At 43.0% G+C, this 18,526-nt stretch overlaps 1 protein-coding gene across 1 annotated transcript; it reads left to right on the top strand.

The window, feature by feature from the left end:
- The first annotated feature begins 13,328 nt into the window (after positions 1–13,328).
- On the top strand, positions 13,329–15,000 carry LOC4342774 (protein LURP-one-related 10). Its single transcript, XM_015789705.3, has 3 exons — positions 13,329–13,667; positions 14,305–14,535; positions 14,625–15,000. The coding sequence occupies exons 1-3, from the start codon at positions 13,395–13,397 to the stop codon at positions 14,763–14,765; spliced, it is 645 nt and encodes a 214-aa protein (XP_015645191.1). The 5' UTR covers positions 13,329–13,394; the 3' UTR covers positions 14,766–15,000.
- The last annotated feature ends 3,526 nt before the right edge of the window (positions 15,001–18,526 follow it).

Below are 18,526 nucleotides of genomic sequence, written 5' to 3'. Positions count from 1 at the left end.
AGTAAAGCTTTATATAGCTGCCCCGCTGACTTTTTTACATAGTCATGGCGCTGTTTGGGTTTATAAAGCAATTGATTGAATATAATATCATTGCTTTTTTGCCACGTAAGTGTGCATTTTTATTGACCAATATTATGGCTTAGGCTGATTATATATCTTGGTCATTTTCCAGGCGGTTGGTAAATCCTTTATGAGTTTATTTACTCGGATTTTATATCACATATGCCATATATTTCCATGTGTGGTGAAACCATGTGTCTTCTAGGGATTTAAGCATATCTGTTAAAGCAGTGTGCGCATGGTGTGTGCCCAATACTTTGGAAATTTCTTTATTCACAACATCAAGCTCTTCTTTATAGCTGTTTTGTTATGTGAATTTTCAAAGATGTTGTCAACTTTAGGTTGCTCGCATCAATTTTTATAAAGCAGTTGGTATATCACTTGGATTATGTTATTTGGGGGATTCACACCGCACATGCTATATATTGATATCAAGTCACTTGGTTGATTACAATTATCAAAACCACTCAGTTGGTTGGATTATTTATTCCTTGATTATATGCTTAGTTTGTTCAGCTAATCACATAGTCGGGGGCTACACCTATTAAGTGCATCTATTCGATGCACCTGACTTTATTTTTCAGCCCTCCACAGTCTTCATATTTGGTAAAAGTACTCGGGAGACCATGGCAAAGATGATTGAAGCACTCGGCTTTGGAGTAATCTAGTTCGAGAGAAGATTATATTTTCGACTGTGAAGGTCTCAGGGGCTACTGTGGAGATTATGGGTATCCCATACCCACACGGTATGGTTATCCGACTAGTTATAGGGGATAACTTATATCTATGGAATATGTAACAGATCATGACTTGGGTATTACGTTTCCCTGTATATTATGGAACGGCCTAAAGTCCTGGTTTGATAAGATTGCAAAGTAGATTTAGGAAACCGATACCGTGTTGGTTAAGGTTTCTATCTTGTAATCATGCCCCCCATCCTATATAAGGTGGGCAGGAGGCCCTCTAGTGGGTATGAGACATATGATCGTCAGATCTATACTACACCCGGTGGATTCAAATCCCCAAACAGGAGTAGGGTATTATCTCTCATTGAGAGGGCCTGAACCTGTCTAAATCCTTTGTCTCCGCATCCATCCACTTTTAGGTCTCGTGCGCTACCCCCTTTTCATATTGCCGAAAATTTGTTTCGACAAGAGTGCTTCTCGGTTCCCGTCGACAAGAGCATGCCTCCTCCTCGGCCGCGGCCACAGGCCGGAGCAGCTCCACCTGCATCAGCCCACGGCGGCCACCGGCGGAGCTTGTCGGCTTCACGGACTTCCACGCGCGGTCGATGCGCAGCATCTCGAGCTCCACGGCCTCCTACTTCCTGTCGTCCTTGTCACTGTCGTCTTCCTCATCTTCCGGCATGGCGGCGCAGTTGGGGGAAGGCAGCGGCGCGCGCGTGCGTCGGGTTGCCGCCGGCGGCGGCGGCGGCATGCGCAACGTTGGCTGGCGGCGGTGGCGCGGATGTGCATGCGATGGCATGCGTTGGCGGCCTGCGTGGGCGCGGCAGCGGGCAGCGCAGAGCGGGCTCGCCTTTCTCCCCCTCTGCCCAATGCGCTCGTCGCGTCGGCCGCCGCGCGGAGGAGGTGGCAGCGGTGCTCTGGCCGGTGTGAGGGCAGGGGCAAAATCGTACTTTCACCAGTGTTTCTCTCTCCAAGTTCACAGGAAATAATAAAATAAGGCCCCGAGTGTCCAGAAGCTAATTACACATTTTTTGTGATATCCGACAGCAAATTCTCGTTCTTGCGGTGTCCACGAGCTAATTACACATTTTTTCGACCTGTAGCAAATTTTGCCTTATTTCTTTATGGGCCACAAAGAGAGGCGACGAATTGGAGTTGTACAATTTTTTTCTGTGTGTTGTTTGAATTTGTATGGAACTGAAACTAGTACAACACAACTTTGCATAGGTATTTCTAGCATGTACTTTTGTATTTTGTTTGTTCCATAGGGATATGTGTTTTCCTTTTATATCTTCTTAATTTTTTTGATATATTTAACAATTCAACTTTAACCAAAATTATTGTCTAAAAAATATAATTTAGGTATGAAGTATTTTTTTACCCTAAATAGAAAGTTATTGAGACAAAAATTTTATGCATATAAGTTTACTATTTTCTTGTACAAAGCTTACGTGTATAAAGTTTTTTATTTTCTTGAATAAAAATTATGTGTGGCAAGTTTAAAATTTAAATTGATACTTATGTAAGAAAATAATATATTTTATTTAGAAAAGCAAGTTAATTCAAATATAACCAAGACTTTAGGAGTGCATAGCCTACTATGCTTTGTGATACTAATCACATGCTAGTTACGTAGGACTCGTTAATTACCTTAGACTAATCACATGGAAGCAGTGAATCCGTAAACACGTCATACTCAAAATCGCACTCAGAAGTTGGAACGCGTAGAAAAATACACATTGGCCTGAACGCCTGATCAGAACTTGCTAGGGTCCTGCCAACGTTCGCGTATTACATATTGTTATGCTAAAAACCCTTGGAAGATCAAATTTGACAATTACGTCCTTTAAACCTTCTCTACCGTTGATTCATAATCAACGGATGCGGGTAAGAACCGAACCTTGGAATCACACACGGCCACGTGGCGCGTTTTAAACATGCGTAAACTTTGCTTCTAGGTTTAGCCACGTGGCCCAGTGAGTTAGTAGGGCTTGCACCCTGAAATCGGTATTCTAGATAGCCTACTATGGCTGTGTTTAGTTCCTGAAAAACAATTGCAAGTTTGAGGAAAATTGGTAGTTTGAAAAAAAGTTGTGAGTTTATGTGTGTAGGAAAGTTTTGGATATAATCTGATGTGATGGAAAGTTAAAAGTTGGGAGTGAACTAAACACGGCGTATGCTTGAGTGATACTACTAATCACGCACTAGTTACGAGTAGGAATTGTGTTAATTACCTTAGACTAATCACATGGAAGCAGTGACTCCGTAAACACATCGCACTCGAAATCGCACTCGAAATCGCACTCGGAAGTCGGAACGCGTAGAAAAATACACATGAGCCTGGTCAGAACTTGCTCAGGTCCCGCGAACGGTCATGTATTACAACCAGTTGTTATGCTTAAAACCAGTTGTTTTTCCTTTAATCAATCATGCTTCTTCACCCTCTTGATTACTGATAAAGCTCCCTCACTGCCGAATTAACAATCAAGCCAAAATTTCTGATGTCACTGCTTTGGTGGTTTGGTGTCCTAGTTTGTAACCCTCTTATATATACTAAGGCTGCGTTCTTTTAGGAGAGATAGGGGAGATTTCACTCGTTTTCCGCGCGCACGCTTTTCAAACTACTAAACGGTATGTTTTTTTGCAAAAATTTTCTATAGAAAAGTTGCTTTAAAAAATCACATTAATCCATTTTTAAAGTTTAAAATAGTTAATATTCAATTAATCATGTACTAATGACTTACCTCGTTTTGCGTATCTTCCCAATCTTCACTATCTCATTCTCCTCAAACACAGCCTAAGTCAAATGTTCGGAGCCTAAGTCAACTGTCGAAACATGAATTCGGCAATAATAAAACGGGGTAGCGCACGAGACCTAAAAGTGGATGGATGTGGAGACAAAGGATTTAGACAGGTTCAGGCCCTCTCAATGAGAGGTAATACCCTACTCCTGTTTGGGGATTTGAATCTGCCGGGTGTGTATTGATCTGACGATCAGGTTGTCTCCTGCCCCTAGAGGGGCTCCCTGCCCTTCTTATATAGGTTGGGGGGCAGGGGTACAAGATAGAAACCTTAACCAATACGGTATCGGTTTCCTAAATCTACTTTACAATCTTATCAAACCAGGACTTTAGGCCGTTCCATAATATTCAGGGAAACGTAATACCCAAGTCATGATCTGTTACATATTTCATATATATAAGTTATCCCCTATAACTAGTCGGATAACCATGCCGTGTGGGTATGGGGTACCCATAATCTCCACAGTAGCCCCTGAGACCTTCACAGTCGGAAAGATAATCTTCTCTCGAACTAGATTACTCCAAAGCCGAGTGCTTCAATCATCTTCGCCATGATCTCCCGAGTACTTTTTCCAAATCAGAAGACTGTGGAGGGCTGAAAAAATAAAGTCAGATGCATCGACTAGATGCACCTAATAGGTGTAACCCCCGACTATGTGGTTAATTGAACAAACCAAACATATAATCAAGGAATAAATAATCTAACCAACCGAGTGGTTTTGATAATTGTAGTCAACCAAGCGACTTAATATTAATATGTAGCATATGCGGTGTGAATCCCTGAATAATATGATCCAAGTGATATACCGACTGCTTTGTAAAATATGATGAGTGTAACCTAAAGTTGGTTACATCATTGAAAATTCACATAGCAAAACAGCTATAAAGAAGCTTATATATTGTGAATAAAGAAATTTCCAAAGTATTGGGCATACGCCATGCGCACACTGCTTTAACAGATGTGCTTAAGTCCCTAAAAGACACATGGTTTCACCACACCCGGAAATATATGGCATATGTGGTATAAAATCCAAGTAAATAAACTCATAAAGGATTTACCAACCGCCTGAAAAATGACCACAATATATAATCAGCCTAAGCCATAATATTGGTCAATAAAAATACACACTTACGTGGCGAAAAGCAATGATATTGTATCTAATCAATTGCTTAAAAACCCAAACAGCACCTTGACTTATATATAAAAAAGTCAGCGGGCCAGCTATATAAAGCTTTACTGTTTGACACCTTTTAAGATGCATCGTACCAACTCCTAAAAAGTTGAGTAACTGCGGTATAAAAGGATTTTAAGGTATTGGGCACTTGATCACGCGCACTTTGGCCTAAGCAAAAAGTGCCTAAGTCCCTAAAAGAACGTGACAGGCCACACCTGAAAATATGGGCTGCAGACATATTAGGCCTAGGCCAAAAAATATGCCTTCGACACCCTTTAAAGGATGACGCGTGTAACATGCTCCCGAGTAATAAATCTTCCGGGTAATATAGACCAAGTGTAGCTCATATGAATAGCTTCTGATCTGAATGATTATCCCTTATGGGATACTCCAAAATAAATATAATAATTGAATCCCGACTGGCGCAAGTATTCGGTTGATAGCCCTTACGGGGAATAATAATTGGTCCAGTCTTTGAGCATAGAAAATAGACTCATGACTATGAATCCATGTGGAATGTATCCGGAACAAGTCCAAATTGGAGATATAATCCTCACGCTTGAGTTGATGAGCCCCTGAGCATATAGCTTGTCCTTCTGTCATAGTCAAAATTGTCTATTGGCAATAACTGACGCAGTCGGCATGGAGATGAAATGACCAACATGAAGACGAAATTGCTCATCAGAAGTAACGGAAGATGTCAGTGGTAGTAAAGATGCCACCAATCAAATGTAATGAAGTTGCATAACCATGGAGGTGAAGAAACCAGTCGGCAACAGTCAGGTCAGCTAGCAGTGAAGATGTAGGCGCCCAACAACAACGAAAGAACAGTCGGTGGTGACAAAAGCAAACCGACGATGAAGACGTAGACGCGCATCAACGGTGATGGCGAAATCCACCAATCATGAAGATGAAGAAAATAATCGGCGGCGACAAACGCATCCGACGGTAATGATGATTAGCGGCAACAGAGATAGCCGACTATGATGACGAAGTTTCCCATCAACGGCAGCAGAGTTGGCTATGTTGATGAGGCTTGACAAGATGTTGATGAAGATGACGATGTCGGTGATCCAGTCAATAGCGATGTAGCAGCCGATGATAACGATGAGATCCTCTATCGGCAGTTGCGTAGTAGGCCAACCGTGAAGACAAATAATTGGAGGAGAGTTGATGTTGTTGCCCAACTCGTCTAAACCGAAATATTTGAAGTTGTTGAAGTAGAATGTCTGTTCCGAAGCAAAGATGAAGATAATGACTCCTGGAGTTGACTCATTGGCTGATTAATTGATTTCTTCAGCTTGACATAAAATTTGTCAAATTTTGAGCCTTATATTTGTGTAGCCCCCGACTCTTTGGTTAGTTGAGAAACAACTGAACATAGAGTCGAGAATTATAGCTTCTTGTCGTCGAGTAGTCATTGCTTGATTGAAGATATGTGTTGAAGGTGTCCAAGTAGAAATCCTGAATATTGGAGAGTCACTTGTTGTAGTAAAATATCATGGCATTGCATGCCGAGATGTCGAGGTTCACAAAGACGTCGTGGTTGGTGAAGTAGTAAAACTTGCGAAGTAGCAGCAATAGAGTTTGCCGGTGCCGAAGATAATAAAGATGAAGTCGCTCCACCATGATGACAAAGTTGTATTGCCGTAATGAAGTGAACACAAGTCGGCGGCAACAGAAGCAAACCGGTAGTGAAGACGCGTAGTTGTGAAGATAAAAGCACCAATCGGCGGCAGCATAATCAGTCGGCGACGGAAGATGATGATGTCCATCAGTAGTGGTAGCTGTATAAACCAGACGTAGAGGTAAGGGCACTAGTCAGCAGCAGACGAGACGACCGGCGATGAAGATGTAGATGCCCAACAACAGCGGCATAATAGGCCAATCAACACTGGCAGAATCATGCAGCCATGGAAGTGAAGAAACCAGTCGGCAGCCATGGCAAACGTAGGCAGCTTGTGTTGAAGATACTGATGCCTATTAGTAGTGACAGCGATGTAGCCAGCCGTGAAGAAGATAGCATCAGTTGGCGTTATAACAGGCCAGCCGTGCTAGCGGTGACATCAGTCAGTGGCGGATGCGGCGGCCGGCCGGTGAAGACGTAGACGCCCAACAACGGCAGCATAATAGGCCAGCCGTGCAGGCGGAAACACCAGTCGGCGGCGGTCGAGGTGGCCGGTCGGTGACGACGTAGACGCCCAACAACGGCGGCATAATAGGCCAGCCGTGTAGGCGGAAGCACCAGTCGGCGGCGGACGAGGCGGCCGGTCGGTGAAGACGTAGACGCCCAACAACGGCGGCATAAAGGCCAGCCGTGCAGGCGGAAACACCAGTCGGCGGCGGCGAAGGCAAGCCGGTCGGTGAAGACGTAGACGCCCAACAATGGCGGCATAAAGGCCAGCCGTGCAGGCGGAAACACCAGTCGGCAGCGGCGAAGGCAAGCCAGTCGGTGAAGACGTAGACGCCCAACAACGGCGGCATAAAGGCCAACCGTGCAGGCGGAAACACCAGTCGGCGGCGGCGAAGGCAAGCCGGTCGGTGAAGACGTAGACGCCCAACAACGGCGGCATAATAGGCCAGCCGTGCAGGCGGAAGCACCAGTCGTCGGCGGACGAGGCGGCCGGTCGGTGAAGACGTAGACGCCCAACAACGGCGGCATAATAGGCCAGCCGTGCAGGCGGAAGCACCAGTCGGCGGCGGACGAGGCGGCCGGTCGGTGAAGACGTAGACGCCCAACAATGGCGGCATAAAGGCCAGCCGTGCAGGCGGAAACACCAGTCGGCAGCGGCGAAGGCAAGCCAGTCGGTGAAGACGTAGACGCCCAACAACGGCGGCATAAAGGCCAACCGTGCAGGCGGAAACACCAGTCGGCGGCGGCGAAGGCAAGCCGGTCGGTGAAGACGTAGACGCCCAACAACGGCGGCATAAAGGCCAGCCGTGCAGGCGGAAACACCAGTCGGCGGCGGCGAAGGCAAGCCGGTCGGTGAAGACGTAGACGCCCAACAATGGTGGCATAATAGGCCAGCCGTGCAGGCGGAAACACCAGTCGGCGGCGGCGAAGGCAAGCCGGTCGGTGAAGACGTAGACGCCCAACAATGGCGGCATAATAGGCCAGCCGTGTAGGCGGTGACACCAATCAGCGGTGGCGAAAGCAAACCAGTGGTGAAAATGTAGACGCCTGACAACGGTGTTGTGACCAACCAACCGTATAGGCGAAGACACCAGTCGGCGGCGACGACGGCGAGCCGGTGGTGATGTTCTGACTGATCCATTCCTGGAGCGTAAGAGATAAGCTTAAAGCCATGAATCCATTTTATGCATATCTGGATTTGGATCCTGCAGAACAAACATATAGGATGAGTAGTATCTGATGTAAATATAATACTCGAGAAAAATTCAAGCAGTTTATAAATACGTATTTCTTCTCTTGTTAATTTTGATTTCCCCGAGCAGATGACTCATTACGTTTAAACACTCTGCCCGACTAGTCATAGCCACCTAGCACTGGGAGTCGGCCTAAGCACTTCCCAAACATGCATATGAGTGACATGAGTTCGTCATTAATGGAACAAAGTTTCACGGATCGGAGTTTACTACTCGGGTACTTTTGCAATTATTAAGAGCAGAAAATAAATTTATCTCATCTCTATGTTTTTGATTTATTCCGAATAATACTTAGCACCTTGCGTTACTCGGTCCATCCAACGAGCCCCCGGGTGCTAGGAATCGGCCCAAAGGCAACCATCCATTGGCAAACCAAACGGAAAGCATAGGAAGATAGAACTCCATAACTCGATAGGTACTTTTGTACTCAGATTATGTCGCAAGCAATCAAGATAAATATTATGAAAAATATGATATAACATCTGTAGCCCCCGACTCACTACTCAATGGAAGACCAATTGGTGTAGTGAGGCAGAGGAAAAGGAAAAATATCATATAAAGAATAAAATAAATGATGACTTAGCTTTGTAATATTCCCCTTGGTGATGGCAGAAGTGGCCAATGTGGGAACAAAGTCGTCCATCAATAACAATGAAGACACCAGTCGGCGGCGACGAAGGCGGTCGACGGTGAAAGCGAAGATGCCCACTAATGGCGGCATAATAGGTCAGCCGTGTAAGCGGAAACACCAGTCGACGGCAACGAAGGTGAGCCAACGGTGAGGACGTAGACATCCAACAACGGCGGCATAATAGGCCAGCCGTGTAGGCGGAGGCACCACTCGGCGGCGACGGAGGCAGGCCGGCGGTGAAGTCGTAGACGCCCAACAGCGGCGGCATAATAGGCCAGCCGTGTAGGCGGAGGCACCAGTCGGCGGCGACGGAGGCAGGCCGGCGGTGAAGTCGTAGACGCCCATGAACGGTGGTGTGACCAACCAACCGTATAGGCGAGGACACCAGTCGGCGGCGACGGAGGCAGGCCGGCGGTGAAGTCGTAGACGCCCAACAGCGGTGGCATAATAGGCCAGCCGTGTAGGCAGAAACACCAGTCGGCGGCGACGGAGGCAGGCCGGCGGTGAAGTCGTAGACGCCCATGAACGGTGGTGTGACCAACCAACCGTATAGGCGAGGACACCAGTCGGCGGCGACGGAGGCAGGCCGGCGGTGAAGTCGTAGACGCCCATGAACGGTGGTGTGACCAACCAACCGTATAGGCGAGGACACCAGTCGGCGGCGACGGAGGCAGGCCGGCGATGAAGTCGTAGACGCCCAACAGCGGTGGCATAATAGGCCAGCCGTGTAGGCGGAGGCACCACTCGGCGGCGACGGAGGCAAGCCGGCGGTGAAGTCGTAGACGCCCATGAACGGTGGTGTGACCAACCAACCGTATAGGCGGGGACACCAGTCGGCGGCGACGGAGGCAGGCCGGTGGTGAAGTCGTTGTTGCTATCAGCAATGGCGGTGGCGAGGACAAGCCGGCGGAGTGGACTCGCGGCCGATCGACCGGAAAGCTGAGACGCCTCGAGTCCATGACCAGCATCAATCGCCTCAATAGTGCCGCGTAGTTATATGCGAACAACAACAAAAAAATAGCAAGAAATTAATCTGAGATTAGAAATCAATCTAATATATATTGATAACAAATTGAAACGAAAAACTCAAGTCGAGCAGTGAGGCTGGATCATGAGTGATAGCCGGCGACGTGCCATGCAACATGTATAAGCCCCGGCAACTAACAGCTAACTCGATGTTCTTTCGGCATGATGCCATCATCGGAGGTAGCCGGCGGAGCCCATCAACCATCATACATGCAAACAGGAATCGAATCCTGGCGGCCTGTGCCACTCCTGCAACACGTCCATCTGCAAGGAAAGGAAGAGAGGAGCACTCGGACACGGCAAGGGCACCCAAGTAGGCGACGATGATGGCCGTGTTTCGATCTCATCCAGTATATGAAATTCGTCAAAATATCAGGAAATCAAACAATGATTAAAAATTAATCTAATAGAGATTAAATTGGAACGGTAGACCCGATTGAAGATTTAGATTTGAGCCATCGAAATTGATGAGATTGATCTCGGGGTTTCTTCTGAAGTTGATTCCATCGCACTTTTCGACAGGTAATTCGACGCACCCCCTACCTGGCGCGCCAACTGTCGAAACATGAATTCGGCAATAATAAAACGGGGTAGCGCACGAGACCTAAAAGTGGATGGATGTGGAGACAAAGGATTTAGACAGGTTCAGGCCCTCTCAATGAGAGGTAATACCCTACTCCTGTTTGGGGATTTGAATCTGCCGGGTGTGTATTGATCTGACGATCAGGTTGTCTCCTGCCCCTAGAGGGGCTCCCTGCCCTCCTTATATAGGTTGGGGGGCAGGGTTACAAGATAGAAACCTTAACCAATACGGTATCGGTTTCCTAAATCTACTTTACAATCTTATCAAACCAGGACTTTAGGCCGTTCCATAATATTCAGGGAAACGTAATACCCAAGTCATGATCTGTTACATATTTCATATATATATAAGTTATCCCCTATAACTAGTCGGATAACCATACCGTGTGGGTATGGGGTACCCATAATCTCCACACATAGGAACTTATGAAGATTTTGGCAAACGTTTGGAACAGATTATTCTGCGAATTATTGTCGCAGTGAAGAAAAAAGTTTACTACTGTAGGCTGAGAGAGATGGATCTGCTTCTAACCACCATCAGTGAGAATTAATGTGGGACACAGAAGAAGTGACTGGATGTCTGGATCAAAGGAGTTTTTGCCTTTGTGACTTTGATCTGCTTGTGGGCTCTAAATTATGTTACATGACTCTCCGTAGTTAAATGATCTTATTTTCTTTCTTTCTTTCTTATTTCAGTTTTGTCTACTGTAATTTCTCTTACGCAATTTTCGCTTACGATTGTAAAATTATAGTCACGAGAAAGTAGTTTTGACATAAATTTGACAATATCAATTTTATGGCAAAACATAAATATTACTTCCTCCGTTTCACAATGACTTTCACAATGTAAGTCATTCTAGCATTTTCTATATTAATATTGATGTTAATGAATCTAGATATTCTATATTCTATATTCATATTGATGTTAATGTGGGAAATGCTAGGATGATTTACATTGTGAAACGGAGGGAGTACTATGTGCGTTGTAAAATATAATAATTTCTGGTTATATATTTGGACAAGGGTTTATCTAAATTATGGTACTATATTTTAAAACGAATATAGTATTAAATAAATCATTAACTAAAATGTAAAATTAAACGGTCAGAATACGCATAATATTTTGAGCGGGGAGAGTATAGAATATAGAGTCACTCAATTTAACTACAAGTGTACTCTTTATCCAATTTGACAGTAACATAGATATAACTCATAAATAACAAATAAATGAGTGAAATGCTAAATGGCATTCGATAGATTAATTATTGGGCCAAAATCTTACAGATTCATGCTCTGGTATTAGCTTTTTCTCCGGGTCCGCCGGCTCCAATGACACCGACAAAGGTGGTGGAGTTAGGGATGTAGGATCCCGGGTTGGGTTAGAGATTGGGGGAGGTGGGGGCGAGGAAAGAGCGGGAGAGAGCCAATCCAGTTCCAACAATGCACTTCTCGAACCGAGAAAGTCAAGCTTAGATGGATAGCCATGGGTGGCGGTGGGCAGTGGATATGGGCGAGCGATGAGCCACAAGCGGCTGCGTTGAAGCCGTAAGGATGGAGGAGGGAGGTGATCCAGCGTTGGTAGCAGGGACAAAGCAAGCTTGTGGTTAGAAGGCTAGACAGCGAGAGGAAGGGGATCGAGCGAATGAGCAATCCCATAGTGGCTGGGAGTGAGGAGGGAGGGGTGATATGGTTTAGATTGTGTTACACGAATCTTACAATAATCATACGGTCCAAAACTCGCATGTTTTCTGAGGGGGTTTTATGTCAAATGCTTGATGGACAGTCCAAATAAAAATAAGGAATATTAAATAACCATCCTAAATGTCACCCAAAATTTGAGATTTTCCTTGTAAAGAAGTTTTGTTGCCAATATCCCCCCTCCCACCCCTCCTAATTCATGGTTTGATATTCCTTCCCAAATTACCGATGTTCGCGTGTTGAGTGTCATGAGTAGGGATGAAAACGATACGAAAATGGACGAAAACCACCTTTATTGTTTTTGTTTTCATATTTTTTTTGGAATCAAAAACCTCGAATACGAAAACGAAATCAAATATTGTCGAAACCGAAAACGGACCGGCAATGATACAGTAACGAAAATTTATCGAAATACAAAAACCCCTCAAACTAAGTTTTAAACTATGTCAAATCCAATTCTCAAGTCTCAAATTTCAACATTACATCTCAAAACACAATTATGTCAAGTTCAATTCTCAAGTTTGAATTGGGTGTATTGGGTTGGGCTAAATTGAGTGACTTAGGAATTACGATGCTGAATTGGGTTGGGCTGGGGAGGAATTATAGACTATGGTAAGGGCCTTCATAATTCTGGAAATTCCGAGAAAATTTCTGGAAAATTTCCGACCGATTCCGAGTTCCGACGGAAACTGCCCTTATGGTATTCGATTCTATTTCTAAGAAAATATTTCCGAATTCGATTCCGTTTCCGAAAAATTCCGACCGACAGATTCCGTTTACATCCCTAGTCATGAGTGGGAATGCCATGACCGTATTACGTAGGCCCGGTGATATCAAATAAAGGTGAATTAATTAGGAGGGAGTATTTACATCCAATCATTTTATAGGGTGGAATCTCAACCTTACAGCGATATTTACGATGGTATTTTACAATTTTCCCATAAATTAATGTAAATTGCACATATGCACCCACTTGCATGCCTAATCATGCGGAAGGGAAAACTAAAATTAAACGTCCACGTTTTTCCCAGTGTGGTACTCTCTTCGTCCAAAAGTCAAGACCTATTTTGTTTTTTTGTTTTTTTTTTCAAAAGTCTAAGACTCATTTATAGGACTAAACTAAAATGATTGGAATCCAAGAAGCTATCTTAATCCTTGTTAGTTACATGCATGTGTATAGTTTATTAATTTTGTCACATGATTAATGATTTAATTTTGTCAAAAGAAATACTCCATATGGAGGGAGCGAGTACTAATAACCAGTAGCGCACACGAGGAAGCTAATTAACCTGACGCCACCACCTCTCTTTCCCTCTCTCTCTTCCATTCACCGACAATCTAACTAAAAATGAATCCGATGGCCCCGATGCTGCCGGCGCCGGCGCCCATGGCGGCGGGGCCGACGGAGCCGGTGGTGGTGGTTGGCCCGCAGTACTGCGCGCCGTACGTGGTGCCGCTGACGGTGACCAAGAAGTCCATCAGCCTCACCGACGGCGACTTCACCGTCACCGACGCCAACGACAACGTCGTCCTCAACGTCAAGGGCACCCTCTTCAGCGTCCGCCACCGCCGCGTCCTCCACGACGCCGTCGGCCAACCACTCCTCTCCATGCAAGAGAAGGTAATTAATTAAGTATTTCTTTCTTTTTTTCTTTTGATTTGTCTAGACCTAGTAGACTTGATCGGGGATTCAGGAGGGGAATCCAAGAAATCAAGTACTCGAGGGAATCCAAGAAATCCAAGGAGTAGTATTTTCAAGTACACCAACAGCTAGAGAGAGGATTTCGTCTTGATCTGATTTCGTGTTTTTTTTAATATGTTAATCACATGGTCAACGCGTTTCATGGAGATTGATTGGATGAGAAGGTTTTTATATTCCTTGAATTTTTTCTTCTTCCTTTTGAGAATGATACAAAGGTGGTCAAATTCGCTGAGAAGAGAGAGCTCGTGGAAATTAGGATCGAATTAATTAGAATTTCGTGTCTTCGTAAAGGCGCCTGGATTATGGATCGTTTGGCAATCGATGCCGTCTTGGTGAACTGAATCTTTCTTTCTGCCTAATTAATCACTGTCACAATTTCAATTGGAACGTTGACTATTTTCGTGATTCTTGTGATCTTGACCTGTTCTTTAGATGTTGAAATCCACACAAGGCATTCAATTCTTGCACATTTTTAGTATTTTACAAAAGCAAACATTTCAGCAAGTTGAGAATGATCCCCAATTGAATATCCACCTAAGAACAGCAAAATTTTCAGATACTTAGCATGCACAACAGATGGGAAGTATACAGAGGGGACAGCGCACATTCGTGCGATAAGCTCTTCACCGTGAAGAAGTCCTCAATGCTCCAGTTGATGAAGACGGAGATGGATATCTTCTTGGCCGGGAATACCGCGGAGCAAGTCTGCGATTTCAAGATCAAGGGCAGCTACTGTGACAGATCATCTGCCTTCTACCTTGGCAAATCAAACACAATCATAGCTCAAGTAAGTTTACTGCCTATGTCTCTCATCACATTGTGGAGGTTCAGAACAAAACTTTAATAGATTTGTTATGCATGTCCTAATACCTGCAGATGAACCGTAAGCACACCGCTGCAAGTGTGGTGCTGGGGAGGGACGTATTCAGCATCACCGTGTTCCCGCAAGTCGACTACGTGTTCATCGCGGCTCTTGTTGCGATTCTGGATGATGTTCACAGGGACAGAAAGGAGTGATGAACTGGAAGCACTCTCATCCCAAGCACCCTTTTAAATTTCACTTTCATATCTGTCAAATTACCTCTGTTCTAGGTATTGCTATCTGGTTGAGGATGTGTGTAAATTTTTCTTTGAATTATGTTTATTTTCGCTGGTGTTCCATGATTTGTAATTACCTTCAAGATTGATCGATGTTGTATAACTGCTTACAGCAGTGAATGTTTTCTGTTTAAAGATCAGGTTGCAGAGCCAAGTGTTGCTGATCAAAATTCAGTTGAATATAGGCCATTTGCAGCATGGTTTCTGTAGGTCAATCATAATTAAATTGTGTAGAGGGGAAAAACAGGCATATGGTGGCGTTTCATTCCAAAAATTTAATCTGATTTGGGGTTTTATAATGCCAAATGATCTTATTTCAGTTATCTAAATAATGAAATGTGTTTGAAAGTGACATGGATATTATTTTCCCCAATCAGCTGCCCTGATCAGGAAAAACATGAGTATTGAAAAGTCTGACTTCTACTTTGTCTTTTTATTTTGTCTTTCCAATCATCAACAAATGGAAAAGCTTCCGACTTAAGCTTTTTCTTTCTATCACCTACTCCTTTGTCCCATTTTAATTGCAACCATGAGTTTCCGTGCTCAACTTTGATCATCCGTCTTATTTGAATTTTTTTTTATAATTAGTATTTTTATTTTTATAAGATTATAAAACATGAATAATACTTTATGTGTGACTTGTGTTCTCAAATTTTTACAAAAAAATTTAAATAAGACGGACGGTCAAAATTGGGCACGGAAAATTATGGCTGCACTTATATTGGGACGGAGGGAGTAAAAGTTTTGAGTGATCTTCCGGTACTTTCTACTGATAGTATTATATTGTCAGTAGAAATGATATGATCTATTCGTTATTAAAGATAAATTAGTAATTTATTAATATATTCATTAGGGGTAACTTTGTCATTTATATTTTTCTTCCCGGCTAGATAACTTTATTTTAGTTTATTTTTTTAGCTTTCAAGATAAGCCAACAAGCAAATGATGAGAAATCCTATTTTTTTAGCTTGAAGTTTCTTGTTTCCCTGTACTATACATTGATTGGTTTGATAATGTACAATGACAAGAAGTTCCTAAGATATACTAGACACATAAAAGAAGTTCAAAGAATATGCCCAAATGAAAGCAAAAATAATCATGTTCAAATCTCAGTTCTGTGTAAATTATGCACTCGATGTTTCATAAACTTCTTTGCAAAACCTGCAAACTTTTTCTTTTGCCCCTGAAATCCAGACTGGGAACTGCAAACCCTGCATCACCCTGACCACTCTAGCTTGCCTACCACAATTTCTCTCTCTCTCTCTCTCTCTCTCTCTCTCTCTCTCTGAAATAAACAGCTTAATTTCTCCTGGTTGTGCAGATAAACCGCAAGTTTAGCGATCTTTCAGACATGATATTCGTTGGGAGCAAGTTCAGTGTGACCGTGTTCCCGCATGTCGACTACGTTTTCGTCATGGCACTTGTTGTCATCTTGGATGAGATCGCGAGGGATATACGACGAGGAGCAGTGATCCAGATCAGCACGAGCCAGAGACCAGGCCGATCGACAAGGTGAAAAAGAGGGGAAAAAAAAGAACTCTGAAGATCAAAAGCTTCCTTGCAGGTGATCCTGCTGTAATTTTATCTGAACATGCATGGAAATTTTGCATCTAACTAAGTTCTGCATTCAGATGAAATTAGTTAGATATAGTAGTTAGATGCATGAAAGAATGATCACCCTGCTCTTGTGTGTCAATGGGCACACCAAATGTTGCATTTTGCTAATCCTTTTTCTGAACAACCATGTGTGGAAATCGATCGAAGCTTCTTTGAAGCTAGAGATTGACCAGAAATTCTAACCTGCTTGTACTGATTCTTAATGAATTCCCAAACATATTACTTTTGACTCTTTGATCAACACAACAGGGGAAAGTTTCAGATTTCAACAAGCCAAATATTCTTAAGATCTCATCGATCCATGTACATCAAGGTTCAAGTTTGTCCTATTAAAAAAAGTTTATGGACTTCTATATTATTAAAGTCTCTTTTTTTCCCCTGTGAGAGAGATCCACTACACTATGATAAGAATTGACTGCAATAGTATGGTTATATAGGGGAAGCATCTTCAGTAAATCATCGAGCTGTTGTTGGCACTCCTAATTAAGTGACTTCATCTGTTCAGGTATGAAACAACTCGAACAAAAAATAATTTATGGAGAACTATAAAAACAAATCACGATTCTATACATGATATTATGGAGTATTTGTTATCCATGTGGTTCCCAGATAATTAATTAAAACCCCACAGATTCACAAGGATGCACATCCAGTCATGGAAGACATGCATGTCCTGCAAAATAAACAACCTGAACTCATCATTATAATGATACCTGTCGCCCATGCAAGATCTGAACTCTGGAAAGGGATATATCCAACCTGAAACTTTAAATTTCCACCACTAAATATAACATAGGTGAGCACAATGATGGATATGATTAGATGTGAGGAGCTATCAGAGGTGCACATTTATTATGCCATCCAGAATAACATTGTGAAAAGTACTTTGGTCATTTGTTTCCTCTATTTTTTTTCCAATTTGGCAGAGTAATGTTATTATTTTCAAAGGTGCACATTGTTTGTATCTGCAGTTGATGATATTTTCTAACCTGCTAGTTCCTAATCTAGCTTAAGACATACTTCTTCAGAACTCCAGTGTGGATTTCTTTAAAACAAATGAAAACAACTTGTCTTTAACAACCATGGTTCTGACATATATCTGAAGGAAAATTCCAGCCCTGGACTTGATGTCATGTTCCACAATAAAACAAGTATTACCAAAGGTCATACATAAACAATCCACATAAATGTTGCAAATAGTAGGTGGTGTTAGCAAAAGTTAAGTGTCTGGACCTATGCGTGTGCTTATCAAATTGTCCTTTTCCTTTTTGAGAAACCACCATAACGCTAGAATTCTCTAAATGAAGGGAACATATTCCATGGAGACCATTGTGTGGGCTCTAAATTTGATCGTTTTGTTCAATTAACAAATATTTTTTCCTTAAAACAATAAATATTAATGTTTTTATTGCACATATAGGGAGCTCTTTTAGTCTTTACCAACCATGGATAGAGATTTAGTAATAAACATTATGACGCTTGATAGATTCTTGATCTTCTTGGTTTTTTTTTTTATTTTTTAAAGTTAGTTCTCAACCCATGTTAGAACCTCTTAATAGTTACTCCCTCCGTCCCATAAAAAGCCAACCTAGAATTGGATGGAATGTTTCCTAATCCAACGAATTTGGATAGGACTAGAAAACATCCCATCCAATACTAGGTTGGTTTTTTTTTGGATAGAGAGAGTATGGTTGTGCATATCCTGGATCCAGAGATCGGGAATTTGTATATGACATTAAAAAATATGTTCTTAGTTAATGAACTATCTAAATACATGAAAGACCTGTTTGGCAGGACTTCAGCACTAACTGCATCAAGAGCTGTAGCTCAATCAAATAGTTCAGCTTCACCTAAAAAAAATGAAGTGGATTAGAATGATAAAAAAAGAACTAGAGGGGTGTAGCACGGTTCAGGCCCATCCACAGTTTCACTCTAGGAGTCGAAGCTTTAGCAAATAGGACCGAAAAGTCCAAACGACTCTTATACAGAAACAATTATTCATCCCCCAAATTAACAACCAAACACTGCATGAAATCTACCAGAAACTCAGAAGAAGGAAAAGA

The sequence above is a fragment of the Oryza sativa genome, chromosome 7 (assembly GCF_034140825.1).
Source record: "Oryza sativa Japonica Group chromosome 7, ASM3414082v1".
NCBI classification, from domain to species: domain Eukaryota; kingdom Viridiplantae; phylum Streptophyta; class Magnoliopsida; order Poales; family Poaceae; genus Oryza; species Oryza sativa.
The sequence above is the reverse complement of the archived record's forward strand: the minus strand, read 5'-3'. Positions and strand labels throughout refer to the sequence as shown.

Excerpts from the sequence above, each read along its gene's own strand:
- LOC4342774 (XM_015789705.3), top strand. The coding sequence starts at position 13,395 with ATGAATCCGATGGCCCCGATGCTGCCGGCGCCGGCGCCCATGGCGGCG. Across the intron at positions 13,668-14,304 it reads TCCTCTCCATGCAAGAGAAG|ATACTTAGCATGCACAACAG; the intron begins GTAATTAATTAA and ends CAAAATTTTCAG. Across the intron at positions 14,536-14,624 it reads CAAACACAATCATAGCTCAA|ATGAACCGTAAGCACACCGC; the intron begins GTAAGTTTACTG and ends TAATACCTGCAG.